The sequence below is a fragment of the Pipra filicauda genome, unplaced genomic scaffold, assembly GCF_003945595.2.
Source record: "Pipra filicauda isolate LSUMZ 115617 unplaced genomic scaffold, ASM394559v2 scaffold65_size3143899_pilon, whole genome shotgun sequence".
In the NCBI taxonomy this organism is placed as follows: domain Eukaryota; kingdom Metazoa; phylum Chordata; class Aves; order Passeriformes; family Pipridae; genus Pipra; species Pipra filicauda.
In genome coordinates, this window is record NW_024104820.1 from 1,914,246 (window position 1) to 1,934,630 (window position 20,385).

Sequence of the window (20,385 nt, forward strand, 5' to 3'; positions counted from 1 at the left end):
AAATCTAGCTATAGGGAAGGAATTTGGAACCAAAAGCCTGAAAGTAACCATAAACTTTGTGAAGGAAATCCATCATACTAGGATGCACAAAAGAAAGTTTCTGGTGAATTCCCTTTTCACTGATAGGGATGAAATGCAGAGTTTCTTAAAACAAGGTGTTCTCTTTGGTGGTTTTGGTTGGGCTTTTTTAATAAGCTGTTATTTATAATAGAAAGAAGTTATTATAATAAATAGGAAATAAATATTCACATGGCACATTCACGTTTTCACTCATAGAGTTCACTCACAGACAATCACTCAAGTTCCCTGGTTGGACCAATATTTAGAAACCAATCCCAGCTGTGCACTCACTTGCAGAGAGCTATATTGGCACTCCAGGAAATTCTCAAGACATGTCTGGAGAGTTCTTCAGGGGGTCTTATTCTTCGTTACCAGATATCAGTCACTGCTGTCTTGGATGTCGTCTAAGTTACATAACCCTCTGCTGATGCTTGTGGGCACTAATAATTTTGTACAGTTCAAGCAAACTCTTGGTTCAGTTCTCACAGATGCAACAGGGCTGCTAAAGCTCATCAGTCCTTGGAAACTTTCACAAACTAACTTCTCATTAGGCAACTTTCCTGTCTCAGGCCTATTGTTTTCTGGCAGCCATTTATTTATCCAAACCTATACATCCTGTAGAACCAATTCAGACAATTCAAACAGAAGGGTCCTTTATGGAAAGTGTTACAAGGGTGGATTAAATCTTTCTAATGTGCTCATTGTTGTTAGGATGTCACCTGAAACACCTTATCTACTGGTGCACTGGTACTGTCAGAAGGAGCTATATACAACAGTGCAGGGTCTGGAAGAGAACAGCAGAAAGGATTAAGGATCTAGAAGATGTAGCCAATGAAATGAAAAGGGAAGAACTACTGTTGCTATCAGCAAATATTGAGAGGAGACAAGACAATAAGAATATATAAGAATCTGTCTCAGAAACTCCTAAAGCAGAATGGCATGTAAGTCCTAAATTCCAACACTTTCATTAGACATTTATTAGGGTAAACTTTCAAATGTTAGAGATAAAGGGGCAGTGAGACACACAGTTTCACAGGCTGGTAAAGACCATTTTAGAACACACTAGACTAGGAAAAATGGATGTTCATTTGTGTATGAAAATTTGAGTATTCCATCCCTCCTTACTGTTTTTACTGTTATGATAAGTTGTTCTGTTTAAGAAGACAAACACACTTTTACTTAGAATCAGCCTTTTATTTCCCATTTAGCAAACCAACATAGAATAAAAACTTATTTACATGTATTTCATACACACACAAAATATTTTAACTTAAACAAAATTAAAATCTGTCAAAAGATTAAAATATCAAAAAGTATCAAATTAAATAAGGGCATACCCTAGACTAAGAGTTTTGAGTTATATGGTTGTTTACATTTGCCATAAAATACACTGGGAAAGTTAAAAAAACCCCTCTATGTAAGCCTATTTTTAGGGTTTATGAAGTCAGAGAATATACCAGCAGACAAGTATGACATGTAATGCCATCAGTTCCATCATGATGGAAGACTGGAATGATATTCAAAGATTTAAAACAGACTTGGACAGGGAAAATCTGATTAGAAATTAGAAAAGACTTTCTAATGGTAAGTTTCATTATGTTTTGAAAAAATGGCCTAAAAAGGAATGAAAACCTCACTGGTCTTGGATATATCAAGAATATATTTTTATGTAGTTTTTCAGGTGTGAATTAAGTATAATTTCTCCTGCCTATTTCCATCCTTTTGCAACATCCTTTGAGATCCCTATTTGACTGTTTAAATGATAAAGCATTACTATTCACAATACATTCCAACCTCTTATAATAGTTGATCTTTCATTGTGTATATTACAGAATTATAGCAGAAGAAATGCAATTTCCATTTGCCTTTCTAGGAGTCATATACAGAGGAGCAAATTATGTTAATTCAGATATTATGGGCAAGACAAAGGGTTTCTGTGGTACCTCATTAGCAAAAAGAAGACATGCACTGGAGCAGGCTGCCTGGTTGAGCCAGGGATCTGGTCCTGCTTCAAACAGGGATCTGCCCCAGCTGACCTTGGAGGTTAGTCCAACCTGTGCAATTCTGCCAGTCTCCACTGGAGATTAAGGCATTTTTCAGGATATCTGGATATACTTTTTGGAGCATGCTAAGGTGCATATTCTCAAATTGTCTGTGATGAGCATGGTTCTTGTGCCTAAAGATAATGCTGGACCCATGCAGAGACTGGAGCTGCCTGAGTGTTCACTTACACAACACAGCTGCAGGTCTATGTGTAAGCTCAACAATCCTCCCAGGTACTACAGTTTGTGAGCAGATCTCTGGATCTGCCTTGCAAGATTGCTTGTTCCTGCTAGTACAGAAAGCAAGGAGCACCCTGTGCAAAATTAGCTAGAATTTCCATAGGAGAGAATTGCTTTGCCTTAAGTCTCATACGCTAGCATTTTAATTCTTTTCAAAATCAGGCCCAAGATTATCCAGCCTATTAAACTGTTGCCCGCTCATTTTCTTCAATATTGGTCACAAGACAATTTGATTCAAGAGTTCCAGGGTCACCACGGTATATGGCATTTTCAAAACTTGCTGTAAACATTTGTTGACCACGTCTTTTTTTATAGAAATAATACAATGTAAGGCCAGTTCCAGCTAGCAGAAGGAAGATCAGTATAAAAATTATCCCACCTAAACCATTTGTTGATGAAGTAGCAGCTTCTTTTTTTGATGCTGTGAAAGACAAAACAGAACAATTACTACAAATGCCCGGAGACTGCTATTGCATATAACAAATATCTCCCTAAGTAACCAAGTGAAAGTAAAAGTACTGAACAATCATAACAGGAGTTAAAATTAATGCATGTTACAGATGGGCAATGCAAAACTGAGCTTAGTCTCTTTTATGTTCCCTTTAAAAGGAGCATTATATTGTACTACATATACCATTTTTCATTTAAAAAAGTAAGATATCCAGTTTGAGGGAAGAGCTCTCATTTTAAACAGATTTAAAATAAAATAATCTGTAACAGATGGTTATTTAAATGAAACATTTCTGGAGGCAATTTTACTTATAAGTAATAAATGCTTATGAACTTACTGAAATTTCTGTCTAGTGGGCTTGTAAGAAACCAACTTACCGTTATTGAGAGGTGAATCATCGGTTGGCTCAGCTTCAGCAACTTTAAAATTAAAAAGTATATATATCATACAGTTTGAAAGCAATTGTTCAAAGATTAAATGAATACTACATACATAATTTCTGCTTTATGTTCCTATCAAATTTTAGATAATTATAGAATCATATAATGGTTTGGGTTGGAAGGGACCTTAAAGGTCACCTGCTTCTAACCCCCTGCCATGACCAGGGACACCTTCCACTAGACCAGGTTGCTCAAAGCCCCATACAATCTAGTCTTGAACACTTCCAGGGATAGGGCATCCACAGCTTCCCTAGACAACCTGTTCCACTGTCTCACCACCCTCACAGTAAATATTTTTTTTCCTAATATCCAGTCTAAACCTACTCAATTTCATTTTGAAGCCATTCCCCCTTGTCTTATCACTACACACCCTTGGAAAAAGTCTCTCTCCAGCTCTCTCATGAGCCCCCTTTAGCTAGTGGAAAGTGCTATAAGGCCTCACTGGAGCCTTCTCTTCTCCAAATTAAACAATTCCAACTCTACAAGGCTGTCCTCCTAAGGACGGTGCTCCAGCCCTCTGATCACCCTCACAGTTCTCCTCTGGACCCTGCTGAGTAGGTCCATGTCTTTCTTATGCTGCAGGTCTCAGAGCTGAACACAGTACATGGACAGGAAAAATATATGAAAACACTTTCCCTGACAACTGAGGCTGAATCCATCAAATATACTTGTTACAAATACTTGTAAAAAAAAAACAAACCAAGACTAAGTGTTGTCTCACTATTCACTGCTTTGAACACTTCCATTGCTTGGGAAGTATGACTCAGTTAATTAGTTGCAGGACTGACTGGCTGTGCCCTACAAATTTCACAGGTGACTCCATTGCCAACCTGCCAATGTGGAGACCCACGAGCAGGAAACTCAATTGGTTCTACACTGCACTGATTATATTTGTGTGGTAAATCTGTTTGCCAATGGCAAATGTGGCCTATTTCATACTGTCTTCCAGTTGATGTGTGCAAACACAACTGAATCTGTGTGCACACAGTGACTCATGATAGCTGCATGTGTGTAGATTTACATGCTTCGTGTTTTATGCAACACTACTGTGCACGCAAGAAGTGGGACTCACCCCAGCCTGAGTTACCTTCAGATTTTACACGGGTTGACATCCAAAAAACTACAGGGCCACAAGTAACCATTACCAATGAAACATAACGTGCTGTTTGGTTGTCTTAGCACGTCTCCCTGTGCCTCTGTCAGCAGAGAAATTAATTGAGCCCCTCTGCCCACCCTCACTTGATGCTTTCTGCTTGCTCATCCAGCAGATTCCAGCACACTTCACCATGGTGATACTCTCCTCACCTGTCTCTACAGGAGCTCAGTGACTTCTCACTGCTGCCCCTTAGCTTAGCTATCAGGAGATATCTGCCTTTCTTCTCAGCAGTCACTAGTCTAATCATTTAGTCACCATCTACCACTCCTTGCCTTCTAACCATAATGATTATGAATGTTTTGTGTACTCTCAACAGGTGATAGGTTCTTCACTTCCCCAGGGAACAGCAAATGTCAAGAAATCAATGCTTTTAAACTGAGAGGAGGAAACTGTGATTCAGGTTATTCTCTAACATTATTTCTCACCATTTCTATCAGAAGTTACTCTTGGCTTTGATTCAGATGCACATGCATCAGTGCATGAAGTGTACCCAGAGCATGAGCAGTTTGCCTTGATGTATAGTAACCACTGCTTTGAAAATAACCCACCACACAGAAATACAGAACTTACTTTTAGGGATTTTGCAAATAAAATTCTGGTCAACAGAGCAGTAATAGGTCCTCCAGGTTCCACTTGAGACATCCATATCAACACAGTGTTCATCAAAAACTGCTGTAGGCTCTCCTTTCTCCCAGTTGACATATTCTACCGCACTTCTGTCCAACCATATCCATTCTCCTAAAATGAAAAGTACTACCTAGTGAGTGAATTAAGTGGGGAATAAATAAGTCTGCTGGGCACAATGACATCAGTCACAGAATTTTTTAGTTGATTAAACTGGCATCACAGAGGGCTTATTTCTCACTCTCTTAACAGCCAGAGCTTTTCAGGTGGGAATGTACCAAATATAAATGCTCAAAAAGTTAACTCCGTTAGCCTTCAGGGCTGTCAGAGATGTAAAGAAAACATGCTCAGGCTACCTGAGGACCTTTAGCTGAAGCCTGTGCCCAGAAATGTGCCTGGGAACCTCAAGGAAAGCAGAATACCCGCGTAAGCCAGTCTCATTAGTGCAAGAACACAGAAGGTCCAAGAGATTTTCTTTGTGTGTGTATCTAAGATCAACATTTTCTTAAAAGACTGCAGTGGTTAAGTGTCAAGTACTTTGAGTTAAAAAAGGAATAGGAAACATTTTAATCAACTAGTGCAGTGCAAAGCTAGAACCTTCTACTGACTGAAATATACTCTAATTTCAGAAAAGATACAGAAAGTGTAGACCTCTTTATGATTTATGTTTTAGATATCTTAGCAGAAAAGCTATTAAACATTTATTAGTTGATTTTTATCTGATTATTTATTTAATATTTATCATATTGGCACTATTATATAGTATGTTAGTAGTAATTAGTATTCATCCTTTTTGTTTAGTATTTATTTTCATCTCAGTATGCATGGTGAAATAATTACCGTCAATATTTTTGAACAATCCTATCCAAAACTTTCTGACGTCGCTTGCAAGTGGAGACAAATAAAGTAAGAGAAAGTTCATTTCAGCTGAATCTTCTATGGAAACCAGAGAAGCACCTAAAAATATCAATTAAATATTACATATAATTTCAGCAAGATTTTTCGTTATGAAGTAATTATGTCAGTAAACAATCATGACAAGTTTAGTGATCAGCATTTTCATACAGTAGAAATGCTTGATAATAAATTTAAATTAGGTGTAGCTTATAATTGATGTACTCATACACACATCTATGTATTATCACTTGGTGCTGGATTAAAAAGTCAAGCACACAAACAATCTGTAAAATATCCTAAGAAAAAAGGGCACTTACCCATTTGAATACACATCATGGAAGCATCAGGCCAGCTTTCCTCAGAAGTGGTGTGAACATAGTAACAATGACCACGGAAGGGAATCCAAGATCTACCATGCTTTGGTTCAGGGCATTTCCCAGGAAGCTGCGGTGGCTCAGTAGGGATTAACTCTATTAAGAAGACCCACAGGTTTCAGTGGAGCCTTAAAAGCCAAGGGAAATACGTACTCCTACACCACACACCAGCCCTATAATTTTACATTGATTCCAGGAAAAGGAATATTCTGTAGACTTAACAAATGATAAAAAATTCAACTGAACATGGCAAACTAGTAATAAACTATACTGGTTAGAGCTGGTTCTCCAATCTGCTAAAGAAAGCTTACACCAGTCTAACTGCAACTGTCTTCAGCAAGACAATTTTTTCTTGAAATTTGTGAAACAGAATGAAGAATGAGTCATAAACATAAAGAATCTCAACACCATCACCACAAGTCAGTGGCTTATGTCTAGACAATTTGTAGAAATGACGGTCAGAGAAGCTGTCTGTACCTGTCCTTGTACATCATACATCCTAAACAATGTAAAAGCAGAATTTATAACCTGATTATAGAATTTATAACCTGCATCACCTGATTAAATCCAAAGCAGAGACTAAATGAATACAAAATTTGCTGTAAAGTATGATGCAAAGATCATAAATTTAATATATAATTTAAAACATATTTGAAAATTACATGCAATATTTGAGTGAAGTATTTGAGCAGCAGCAACAAACAAATTAATTGATTCAGCTGCTACACTGACAGAAGTTTCTCAACTCATATTATTTCAAAAGATACTTTTAAGCTTAAAAGTATATTATTAACATATTTATAGTTAGGCTAAAGTTGATCAATTCTGTTCTTGACAAACAAGGATGCATAAAAAAACCATGGCATGTGGCATGAAATATTGCAATTGTCTTTATGATGTGCATGTGTTGACCGGCCTGTCAAATGAAATGCCTGCAAATCACTCAGACTGGATCTGAGAGTTCTTCCTTTAAAAAGTAATACTTTTTCACAAGGCATACACTATCTATTACAATCTTTGCATATGTAGCAAAGTTAAATTCAAATAAAGTCATTAATTTAAATTCCAGCCTCCCAAATCACATTTCTGCTATTCAGAACTTACCATTGGATTGTTTACAGAGAGATGAAAATGTTTCATTGCAAGATGCTGTCTTCCAAAACCCATCCAAATCTAAATAGACACAGGCTGTGTTCTTATTTGGTTCTCCACTGGCCCAGTTAAGATACCTGCTCCTCCTTCTATCTGACCATACGTATTGGCCACCATTCTAAAAGCAAATGTGAATAAAGATTATGTCACATATAAGAATTAGAAGGAAAGAATATTAAGATTATACTTGCATGTATGTATAAATTGGGAAAAATCATGGTTTCTTGCACAAAATTAATTCATCCTCTGTCATGAGTATATAACAAACTGGTCCAGACTCCACTCTCCACAGCAGTTAGGGCAGTGGTCCTACAGATGTTTATTTAGCATGCAAACCTACATTATTCAATTCACACCGTCTGTCTCATGCACTAAATGGGCAAAGGGCCTCGTGGTAACAAATGTGAATATATAGCTGAAGGTTTTATCAAATGAGTCCACATTTACACACAAATCAAATAAAGATTGCGGAGAAACTATTGTCAGCGCTCCTCTAACACAAGCTTCTCCATGTATTTAGGAAGCAAATAGAAAAAGCAGAAGTTTCACTGGACAGACAAAAACTGATGAGGTTTTCCATGGGACAGGCACCACAGAACCCTGCCACCCATGTTAACAGGGCCTGTAGTATGTTTCTGGGTCTTGCAAGGACCAGCTACTACAGACAAGTGCTATTTTATCAGTGAATTTCACCACTATTTGCAGAGGATGACTGACATTAGCCACATCCATGGCTTCTGTCACTCCGTCCTGTGCAACCTAGCTCCATCCTCCTGTGATCTTTGGAGGCAGGCTCCCATCCTGCCTTTTGTGCCATTTCCTTTCCTGTCTCCTTTCCTCTGAAACCCTTGGCTATCTGTCATTCCAGATTCCTCCCTAATCCTGGTTTCACAGTGACTGCTCTCACTGAGGTGTGGCTCTGGTTCCTCTCACCTCAACACCTGTGCCCTCTCTCAGTACTGTGTCCCACTGAGATCTTGCTCTACCTCTCTCTATTGATTTCCCCACAACTTTCCCCACAACAGAAATATCCAGCTACATCATATTTATCCATGTCCTTTTTTACATGCCTCTGTTAGCTGCTTCCCATTTCAGACCTTTCCACTCTTAGCTGAGTTTGTCAGCAGCTTTACACAAGGCACTGACTTTGGCTCCAGAAGCCAGCCTAAGGTTTCCCCATTACCAGAGCTCTGCTCCTCCCAGCTCTTTCCCCTATTGCCCAGCACAAGCTCTTGTACTGCTAGGCTGTGAATTTAAACAAAAACTTAAAATAAATTCACAAAGAAAGGACTATTTTTAACCCAATTTTTTCTGTGGTATGCTCAACAATGTACCTTCAGAAATGACAACACACCCTCATATGAGTATGTGGTAGACCATAGTGTAGGAAGTGGGAAGTCCACAGCTATTTTACCACTGAAGCCACTGTCTGCTGCAGCTACATCCTTGGTGACCTTTAAGTGTGGGCTGTGGCAGTTCTCGCTTACACTATGGACAAACACTTAAACACGTAAATGCCCTGAAGTAAAGGGAAGTCAGTATCCCCCAAAAGGTTTTGACTTCTGCCACACATTTTTGGATCTGACCGATAACTCATCTAAGATAGTGGTATGACTGTCACTTGCATTTGGTAGACTCACTGTGTTGCTGTTAAGGCCAATCCACACAGGCTGCCCATGTTTTACTATTTGTAACCACACGTAAGATTCCGCATAAGGATCCAAGACACTGGCGAGTTCTGCGGACTGGTCCCTGCACTCCTTCTCTGCTTTTTCCCAGCTCATTTTTTCCTTGACGACTGCATAGCGGTCATCACCATAATTGTTAAAGCCAATCATTGGAACTGTGGGTTGGGAGTTGTGCACTTTGGGGTCTGTAACAAGCAAAAAAAACCAAAAGAAAAGTCAAACTTTATATTGCCTCAGACATAGAACACTGAGAAAAAAATCTAGTGTACTGGAGTAGCCAAGCAACTAAGAGAGACTGCAATAACAAACCAAGATATTTGTATTGCTGCAGTGATGAATGCCACCTTTTCATTACTGTGACAAAATTTTCTAATACTTGTCAGAATGACTTTTTAGCATAAATATCTGTATCATCTCCAGGAACACACCTTGTAAGCACCAGACCTACCCAAAGCATATTGTACCAATGAAGGGCATTAATGGGAACAACTCCTTCACTTTTTCCATTATATAGTAGCACTGGTCGTATTTCTGATAAGGAACAGGGTATGATAAGTACACTGTGAGCAAGCAGAGGGATTTAACTGCTGCTGCTGAAATTGCCTGAGAAAGAATGTAAGGGAAATTAAGCAGGGCAGTTTCACAAAATAAAGAGGTTGCAGTGCTTTGAAGTATAATAGTAGAATTCCAGATTTGAATAATTTACCCATATAAAGGTAAAGCACTTGCTCATGATTGCCAAAAGTAGTAAAATACATGATGATCCATAGATTTTTTTTAATTTACAGGTCTAGTCCCTAAAATAGGAAAGGTTAAGAGATTTTCTCAAAAAAAAGTGTGACCATTTTGTTAAAATGGTCCATAGTGCATGTGATACTGTCATTCATTTCAGTTAAGCCAGGGTGGAATTACAGGAAAGTCACTTTTAACATGAGTTTGAAATAACCACAATAAATCAGCTGTACTAGAAAGTGGTGAAAGGAAACTCACCCGAATTTTTCTGGCATATGTAACTTTTGCTTGTTTTACATCCTTCATCCTTCCATTTCCCTGCCTGTTCAATAGGGTTCTTCATCAAAAAGACACAATCATCCTACAAGACAAATGAGATTAACCACAAAACCATGTGGACAGGTAGGAAAGATTCAGGACTCACAGACTCACCTATCATACACAGGTGCATAGAGATGAATAATATGAAAGTCAGATATATGTACATATGGACTCATACAAACAATGGTGAGGCACAGTAATATGACAATAAGCATTTGCAACTCAGTCCTAGAAAATTTTGCACTTGGATGATGAAGGGAGTTGCAAAGTACAGCACAGGGGCAGGAAGAAGTGTCTGGAACTATCTGTGCTTACATACCCTCTGTGCATGACTGTGGATGTGTGTGCATGTGTGCAGGTGTGGACCACAGACTTGCTGTTGTGTTCCTGGAGGTTACGGGGAATCTCTCCTCAGCACTGAAGCCTACCTAGAGAGCTGAATTTCTCTTCTTGCCCCAGTTCAGCACTGGGAACCAAAGTGGTCACAGCAGTGCTGTAGAGGTGGTTTGTCAGAAACAACGTTTTGTAGGGGACACCTCCTGAAACCCTTTCCACCGTACTGTGGACCTTCCTCATTTTCCACTCACAGCATGGGAAGCCACTGCTTGGCTTTCTGCAGCAGGAGACAGCAGCTTTTCCCACCTCACATCAGTATAGCCTCATGCTATCTCCAAACCCCCTCAGGTCACACTAGCCCAGGTCTTGTCTGCAAGTGAAAGAAGTTGTATGTGGAACAACTTCTGGAGGGGAATGGTCACAGCCTTCTGCAGAAATTCAGCAATGCAGCCTTCTGCAGCCTTCTGTATGTGTGAGATGGGGAAGTCCTGGAGATCCTAAAACCCAGTTTGAGCCTGATGGCAGTAGTTATCTGAGTATTTTCATCAAATCTAAATAACATTCACTGCATCCCAAAATTATATAGTTTATGCTATTATTTATTTGAATCTCTTCATGAGTCACAGTAAAGTGAGGGAAATGGCTTACTTGTCTGTGTTTTGCATAAGACTTCCAAACCTTTGTCTGGACTCATACAGAACCATGACAAAACACAGAAGTTGAAAAAAAAGTATGTAGATAGATATCTCACATAGTCACTCTGCTTTTAAAAAGCAACAAGACTTTGCTAAAAGTCTTCATAAAGAAAAAAAACCAAACAGAAAATACAATTGTACATTTTAGCCATCTACCAAAGTTATAATGTGTAAGTGATAAAATTGATGTTTACCATACTAAAATAACTTCGTGAACCTTTTGCCCAATTTGTATAGTCTACTGGGCTTCCCTCTGTCCACAAGTACATGTGTTCCTGATTTATGTCATTCAGTCCAATCCAAGCATCAGTAGCAGCTTCTTTTAAGAGGGACATAAGGAAAGCTGAAGGAAAAAAAAAAAGAAATATTATGTAAGAGAGGGAATTGAACCTTCCCCAACACTGGAGACTTTAGAATGCCTGGAATCAGGATGATGAGTTTTCATTTTCTCTTTATAATAGGGCAACAGTCTTATGATAAAAATAAAATTAATAGATGATCATTCATCTGATATTAAAATCAGAAAAGGTCTTTACAAACTCAATTATATGCAAATTTTTAATAAAATGGCAATTTATGTGTACACTCTTCCATGTTCATCATCTGAGGAAAATGTTTTAATGTATAACAGAAATTAACATGAGTACATAAACTTTGGCACATAGAAAATGAGTCTACAAAGTCTGCATTCCCTTTTCTTCTTTGGTAACTTCTTTGTTAACCTGGTTTAATAATTTCATTTCTAAATAGGCATAACACAAATAAAACTACTTGATAACCATGTATGTATGAACTGTGATCTCAGCTTTGTAGAATACCAGATGCTGTTTCTCTTAGCTCCTGCTTAAGCTGACTTTCCACTAAAATAATGTCCTTCCTTTGCTACAGAAAAAAAAGTATAAACCACTATCACTGATGGAGGGAGCTGGGAGATGATTCGTGTGTGGCCCTCATGACCTGAGGCAGCGCAAATCCTGAAGTAACATGAGGCCTCATAAAAAACCTGCAAGATGATGAACAACAAGACCAGCAGGCTGAAGTCCAGCAGAGCAAGAGGATCAGGGGGAAGCTAGGACTCTGGCACTGCAATCTTCTGCTGCCTGAGGATGTGTCCACCACAGACATCCACAGTATTTAGCTCAGCAGCTGGGTGCACAGTGATTTGGTTTTGGATATTACTCCCTTTGTGTGCTTTTTTACATAGAATCATAGAATGGCCTGGGTTGGAAGGGATCTCAAAGATTATCTGCTTCCTTAAACCGAAAGAAAATGTGGACATTTTATTATACTACTAGCCTCTAATATAATATTTCAATATTTTAATATTTGAACAGTACCTCCCATATTTACCCCTCTGATTTTCAAAGTTAATCAAGACACTAAAACCTATGCAAGAATTTTTTTCCAAAGACTCAATTAATTTCTCATTCAATATATTAATATGGAATAAATAATAGCATATATTGCAGAAGCTATAACATCTGTTTTACTCTTTTTGTCAGGAATTACATGGTGTCTCATCCAGTATCAAAACATTGGTACTTTATACCTTGCTCTTCTTTTTTGGATATAGTAGCCAGGTTTCCTCCAAAATCAATGCAATTGTTCCGTGCAGCGTGCCAGGTCAATGTATCATTTTCATCAAGACCAAAGACTTTAAAACACTGAAAAAGAGAAGTGTGCCAGTTCTGTAACTGGATGGTGTTTTAATTTGTGGTGAAAGCACCTCTGTTTGTAACAAACAAGATAAGCTGAATATTTTAAGTAAAAAGGGAGTTTAGTTGATTTAAGAGTACTTTCTATCTTGTCTTTAGGTTTTAGTGACAGAGAAGATCTGTACTAGAAAATTAGCATAAAGCCCAATATTTTACCATACTCTTAGAAGAAAGAATATGTCAGTCTATTGATCTCAGCAAAAATTGCATTAAGCTTTTGAACATAGTTGAGGTGTAAATTTTGGAGAGACATGCTGAAGAAGACAAGCATAAAATATGTTATTGAATATTGAATATCTCAGCTCTTGTTGCCCTGTTTGTCCAATTCTCCCAGAATAATCACAGAAAGATAATGATTTTGATATTATTAAGAAAACTATGAATTTACCATTTCTTGTAATATGATCTTATGAGATTTAACTCAGACATCATCAGACAGCTTTGTAAAAGTCAAGCAACGTAAATGTGCTAACTAAAGCATGTAACTGAAAAGTTAAGCAGCAAATTTGGGGAAAAGTTGAGCAAAAAAGGAAGGTAGAGTCATGATGGCCAGAAGCAGTGTGTAAACACTTCGGGAGGAGTCAAGGAAGGAGCCTTTGGAAGCTCCTCTTCCAGGATGTGAGGAAGAGAGAGACATTTTAGCTTGAGAGAGAACCTTGAAATTGAATATGCAGAGTTTGTGACTTTTCCCCAGGACTGAGGGAGGGAAGGAAAAAGGATACAACAGCCAGTGGATCTCAAACAAAGGATCTCTATCAAACTGAAATATTTTAGCTCAGCCAAAGGAAAGACAGACAGAGCTAGACAAAGTAATGCAATTCAGAATTATCTTCATTGTTAGGTGTATTCTAGTACTAGTATTGTAGTGTACACCATTGTTTTATACCTTTTATAGCTTCACTGATAAAAAATCTATGGATGTTTAATATGTACAGTCTCTTATCCTGAAGTTTTGTCTTTTGAGAAGGCTAAGAGTGATTGTACATAATAAGGTGCAGTGAATCTTATAACTGCATTACTTAAAAAGCTTAACAGGTGATTGGTTATAGAAAAAAAAAAGATAAATTTGCTCAAGGGAAGATGTCGTAGTGGAGAGCCAGTGCATAGTAGGCAAGGTATAAGTAGGTGCCCAGGCAATATGTGAGAGCCAGATAGCCTCAGCAGAGCAAACAAGAACATACAACAGCTCCATACAGGGAAGGTTGTACTAGCAAAAAAACACTAGCAAAAATGTAAGATGAAGCTTTCTTCTTGTGTGTCTCATGACCTCCCTAATAACTGCTATGATCTCAATAGAGGCTGTAATCTGTGGTTTAGGATTTGCATTTTAAAGTCTCTAAATACACACAAACAGAAGATTCTTCGTGACAACTGAAAACCCTGCTACAACTGAAAAACTGATTGTTTTTTATTCTGCTTCTTTTAAAATGCAATATACTGACATTTCATACTGCACCTTGTTATCAAAGAGAAGCCAGTCTTCTGGACACCCACCCTTTGGTGGTGGTGAAGTGGGAGCAACAGCTGGACGAACAGTGTCATTAAGCCTTTCACAGATGAATAATTCAACACTGCCACAGTTGAGATCATTCCATGTACCTGAAAGCAAATTAGAATTTAAAAAAAAAAGACAAAATGCAACTGAGACTGAGATAAAAAGTGTGCAACTGGGACTGAGATAAAAAGTGTCCTTTCCTAGAGAAAATCTATTATGGGAAGTAGAACTGATTACAGTATTTGTATTTCTCTCCCCCAGAAAAAATAATATATAATTCTTATATCTCTTTCTTATAAATGCTCAGGTTTCCAGCAAAATTTAGAATATGAATCATTTGTCTAATTTCAATATTGCAAAACCATTGCATTGTCAAAGGAGAGTTTTAGTTTAAATGCTTAATTCTCTAAGATCTGTAAGATCTCTATCATCAGCCTGCCGGTACAAGGCACTCAGTCCTTGTTACCTTACTACCCAAGCTTCTCACAGTCCTATAGTTGTCTGAGTATCTTTTGAGGAAAAACAATACTGAGTCTGCAAAGGGCCTGATGCTTAACTGATTTGTTCACATTGAAATTTTCTGACAAAATTAGGAATCAAATCACAGATGTAATCCAATGTGTTAGCTACATAGAATTCAATTTTTTAAAAGTGCATAAATGAAAGAAGAGAATACAATTTATTTTCCTTTGCTTTTTGAATACTCTAGGCAAAATCGGCATGCTCAGTATTGTAACTCACCCAGCCTTGTCTGTGCAGCCCTCCCAAGCCTGTGTCACACCCCGCAGATTGAATGTTGCTACAGTATACTCACCTGTGTGGGTATACATGACCACACAGTTTTCATCATTATTTGCAAAATTGGGTTCATTTGGAGACCAGGCAACATAGTTCACTGGGGTTCCATCCATCCACCTGAAAGAAGTAATTTGAGGAAATAGTAATTCTTAGTTGAACTAGTTAATATTTCTTTGCAAAGGAAGTATTTGAGCTTTGTATTTTAAGTTTCCTGTATCCTAGCTTACAGACACATGTTGTTCTCTGCTAAAATAAAACGAAGACCTTTCACTGGAATTATTAAAAAATATCTTTATATCAACTGCCTACCTGTCTAGGTCTAACTAATCATCTTAACTGGTGGTTCCAGCCTTTCTTTGTCTCTGAACACTGATAGTGTGCAGGAAATGCACCAGTCTAGCACTGGACTTGGCTTTATCTGGAGCACAGAAACAGACATCTGAGCCTATTTTAGCAATTTCCTGGATATAAAAGCAATAATATAAGATCTTGTAGGGTAACAAAGAGTCTTGAACCAGGTACTGAGAACCACTAAAAACCATTTTGTTAAGCAAAAGAAATCTTTAATATTATAAACCTATTAGTTACTTGGGGTGGTTTTTTTTCAGTTATGCAACAATAATTTCCTAGTTTGGGGATTCACAAATTTGTTCTTAAAAAGTAGCCAAGGACATGGCTGTAGACAGGTTGTGTCAGTCATTGAATTTCAATACTCTCCTAAAGCCAACCATGCCAAATACTCACATAATGAGTCTGACAAAATTAATTTGTTTTTACTTACCGGAATGTTTTGTCAAGGCTGACACTTAAGCCAATATAGAAGCTATTTCCCCAGTCTTTATAGAAAATCTAAAACAAAACAAAAAACTCACAATTTGAATGATCTATAATGAAAGAGATTTCAAATAAAGCAAGCAAACTCTCAAAAAATGCTGTAGTTTCATTTGTACAATTGCATAGTATACAATGTGCAGGAAATTACTGAAATTTTGTGCCTGAACTGCAAAATGCAAAATTTTAAATTTTCCTCCAATTTCAAGTATATAATTTTTTTTAAAAAAAGCAGAATGGGTTGAAAAAGAAATGGAGCAAAAAGCTATGTTAAGAAGGTAAGAACAATCTCTTAAGCAGGCTAATAACAATATTTTTTTTAGAGTTTTAGGGAGGCATAGTGAGAATTTGCTGAAAGGCTACAGGTAAATGGTGAGTTTTAGTCCTTAGTCATGGAGGAGGAATGAATGGAATCAAATTTGGGTTTAACACTATAAAACTATTATCAAAACAGTAAATCATCATCAGGTCATTCTCTCACCATTAGAAAATATTGTATCTTAAACCTTTTACTTAAAATATGAGGTCTGTTTTGACAAAAATCTTTTATTGAATTCTGTGAAAAGAATGAGTTAGAAAGTAAAACATAATCATTAATTGCAGCTTTCAGCTAAACAGAGCAAGGTCTTTGAAAGCTGCACCCTGAGAGTATTCTTCAAAGGAAGCTGGAAATTTTTCTACATTTAGCAATTTATCAAAATAATGATTATGGTAAAGCATCTAACTAGATAAGCCCATGAAAAGATAAAAGGTGGCACTGATTTCTTTTATGGTGGGGACCATTTTTTAATATTTCACAAGCCAGTTGAAAAAAGGTGCATCACTTCAAGACAAAACTGTGCATATTTGAAGCAAATATGTTTCTTACATATTTCCAAAGAAAAGTTTTTTCACTTTCACTCTCAATGACAGCAAGGTCACCACCATTCTTCTTGCAAAAGTCTCTGGCTTTTTGCATAGGCATTGCTTCTTTGCTGAAATAGTATTCCTTGTGATTATATTTTACCCAGCCATCTTCACCAGCAACATATTCATAATCTGCAAATTAAAACATTAAGCAGTCTATAGTAGAAATTAACATCATTATATGTTAATTTATTTTTTTATTGGAAATACAAGACTTACCGAATGTAGAATTAGGCTCTGGTTTCAGTGACGCTCCTGCAATATAAATCAATATCTGTATATATTATGTTTCTCGGACATCTCTCAATTAAATACACTCATACAGTGATTATCATTTTAACTCCAAGTAATGGTCATAAGGGTTATTCAGCATGCTTATTTTTGTCACAGAATTTCTCAGAGGATCTGAAAAAAAGTGCTACACTCAGCAAAATAGCATGATAGTGCTGATCACAAATTAAGCTACAGAAACTATGTCCAACTTTAGGCTGTTGTATTACACTTCCCCAACATGCTGTACATACGTCCAAAGCTTACCTATGTATCTCACGGATTAATTAGTAGTTTTCAACAACTTTTACTTAAATGTATAAAATATTTCATTGTGATTGATGGCCCAGCTGCCTCTAATACATGCAGATCGTGTGATCTGACCTGTAAAGGATGTTCCAATCTACTCTAAAAGTTGCTAAAGGAAAAAAGTTATCTTACCTTTTTTAATTTGGCAAATATAGTCCAGCATGTGTTCACAAAATAAATCATTCCAGTTCATATTGAGGTAGCCAGTAAACACGCCACATTTTTCATTCCCATCATAATTGTTTGGTTCTCCATGTGACCATTTTTCAAAATTTACCTGGAGTAGAAACATAGCTTTGTTACTATTTTGATTTTAAAATGAAACAATTGTCTTTTATCATCCTATTAAAGAAGAATGTACTTCCATTTGATTTCATGGTCCATCTTATTCTTTAACACCAGACCTTTTAAGAAGTTCATGACCTCTGAATAGCATAATGATTCATCTGTGTGTTTATAAGCCATTTTGGTAAGCCAAGAAGTTCTTGCCCTGTTTTTATCAGGAAAGACAGTGTTCCCCTATCGAGCTCTAGAAAGATGTTCTCTGATCCCTGGGTTGTTTATCCTGCTCAGATGTTTCAGCCCAAAACAATCCATCAGTGCTGCCACACGGACTTGGACCTTGCAGATCTTGATTTACTTAAGGCAACAAAAGCAGCAAAGCCTAGTTTGTATAGATGTAAAAAATTATTTCTTATGGCAAATGATAAATGGGAATATAGAGATTAGCACAATTAGATTTGCTTAGATTGGGTGCAATATTCCATCACTTTTGGTGTTATTCATTACTTGAAATGCCATATTGTCATCTATAGCTATGAACTGCCAAAAGATTAAAACTAATTTCTAGACAAGAATCAGGTTGTAAAGACTTAAGGTCACTTGCAGCTTGTATAGGAGGAGTTCTGAGAGCTGCCTGCCAAGATATACATGAAAAAAATAGTAAAAAACTCTGGAATAATAAATTATTTACTCACTGGTGAGCCATCACTCCATGTAAATCCACTGTCAGTGTCCAAGGCACTTAAACCCATCCAGTAAGAATAATGAATATAATCTCTCTCTCTGAATGATTACAATCACAGACAATCAGACACAGCATGAAAAAGAGAAGGAGAATGTATAGCATTACATTTTTTTCAGTGTTTTAATACTTGAAATATCATTTGAGACAGTCATATAAAGTAATTGTTCAATTGTCATGTGGAAAAAAACACCCTGGCACTGCATGTGGCAGGAAGCAGTGAAACACAGAACTTCATGGAAAAGATAATAGATGTCATGAGTTTACAAATAGTGAGTTAAATGAAAATATATTTTAAGGTCCTGGTTCCACCAAGTAGCTTAGGCATCCAAATTCAGACACCTCTGCACTCATAGGCTTGATTTAAACATTTATATAAGCACATCAATAGGTCAGGCTTTTCTTAATCTCCCAGTTTTTCACCCTAATTAAGGTAGGAAACCAACATGAAATATTCCTTTAATCATGAGTATTTTACCTACTGATCAACTACAAATTAAGTAAATTCAGTTGAAACCAACTTTGATGATACTTCTCTCAGTTTGTTTATGTTCAGGCTGATTCAATGCATGACACCACCTTCCCAGAGACCTGTCAAGAAAACCTTTTCTCACTTCTTTTTACTTATTTCCTTCTGTCACTTTGAAGGGATATACACCATCATTGTAAAGTAGAAATTGATCACCAGGAATCGTTTATGTCTTTCAGAAAGGTAATTTGTAATTTTTTTTCTTATATTTGAATAATGGACTGTGCAGATACTTACAATCTAGTTATCAGGTTTTGTTCTTCTTCACTGTGAATACATGCCAGATCTCCTCCGATGGCTCTGCAAAAATCTTTTGCATCAAACCATGTTTTCATTTTCTCTCTTCCTCCCTGAAAAATCTATAAAAAGTGGTCAACTAAATACTTTGCAGAGTATTACAGATATCTAGAAACAGAAATAAGGGCTTCTCTTTTTGTTCTAGTCTTCTGGTCTAGTTTTATTCCTTAATATTTAATTGTGCAACCATAAGCCTGGAATCATCTATCAAATTTGATTATTGTGACTTTGCTTTTCTTATCACCTCAGAGCCCCTGTGGCTGCAAACTTTAGATCAACACACATACAGCTTTGTCCAGCACTTCCGAGCCACACCACCTGTGGATGGCTGGAGACATGTTACCACAGACTGCCTATCAGGTAGGCAGGGTAAAATCAACCTTCCATGGATACACAGAACATATTCTTATTTTAATTGACAAGTGTTTACATTCAGAAATTAAATACCTACTTTGAAGCAGAAGCTGCTCTGAGGAATGGATTGCCATCCCTCTGGGCACAGCAGAAGATGGGATATCGTTGGAGGAGGAGGAGGGGGAGTCACTCCCTCCACCAGCTGCTTGCAGACAAACATATTTGTTTCTTCACAGTTCACAATATCCCACAATCCAGCTGAAGTTCCTGTTGTCATGGCCACGCAGCCTGACTCCTCTCCTTCATGAGACATAAAATTGTTAAATTTTATTGATGATTGCACCTTTTCAAAGTATATGCTGCTTACTTATGAGTAACCTGTTCCCACTCTGAAATATCGATAGCTCACGATAGCTCATGTGCATTTCTATTCAATCATAAAAAGAAATTCTAGCAAATTCCTTTGACATTATACTAGGAATCACTTAACAAAACTACCAAACAACAAAGAGCAAAGGATACCAAAAGACATATGCAGTCCCAGGTGACCTTCTGGAAGGGGTTACCACAACCCCTGATTTAATCCCCTTAGCAAAAATTGAAAGCTGCATTGTCCTTTCTGCTGCTTTATGCCAGAAGAGTTTTTCTA

At 37.3% G+C, this 20,385-nt stretch overlaps 1 protein-coding gene across 1 annotated transcript in view; it reads right to left on the reverse strand.

Annotated features, from left to right (window-relative positions):
- Positions 1-1,233: 1,233 nt before the first annotated feature.
- LOC113987638 (macrophage mannose receptor 1-like) overlaps positions 1,234-20,385 on the reverse strand; it is a 29,681-nt gene continuing 10,529 nt past the window's right edge. Inside the window, exons 12-30 of the mRNA XM_027720578.2 lie at positions 19,834-20,036; positions 19,323-19,444; positions 18,510-18,597; positions 17,665-17,809; positions 17,173-17,208; positions 16,916-17,085; positions 15,998-16,065; positions 15,233-15,333; positions 14,380-14,522; positions 12,758-12,872; positions 11,403-11,551; positions 10,115-10,217; positions 9,077-9,309; positions 7,389-7,554; positions 6,228-6,380; positions 5,854-5,970; positions 4,960-5,127; positions 3,171-3,212; positions 1,234-2,763 (exon numbers count right to left, since the gene is read on the reverse strand). Coding sequence (XP_027576379.1) covers positions 2,525-2,763; positions 3,171-3,212; positions 4,960-5,127; positions 5,854-5,970; positions 6,228-6,380; positions 7,389-7,554; positions 9,077-9,309; positions 10,115-10,217; positions 11,403-11,551; positions 12,758-12,872; positions 14,380-14,522; positions 15,233-15,333; positions 15,998-16,065; positions 16,916-17,085; positions 17,173-17,208; positions 17,665-17,809; positions 18,510-18,597; positions 19,323-19,444; positions 19,834-20,036 — 2,561 coding nt within the window. The 3' untranslated portion in view covers positions 1,234-2,524. The remainder of the gene's footprint in view (positions 2,764-3,170; positions 3,213-4,959; positions 5,128-5,853; positions 5,971-6,227; positions 6,381-7,388; positions 7,555-9,076; positions 9,310-10,114; positions 10,218-11,402; positions 11,552-12,757; positions 12,873-14,379; positions 14,523-15,232; positions 15,334-15,997; positions 16,066-16,915; positions 17,086-17,172; positions 17,209-17,664; positions 17,810-18,509; positions 18,598-19,322; positions 19,445-19,833; positions 20,037-20,385) is intronic.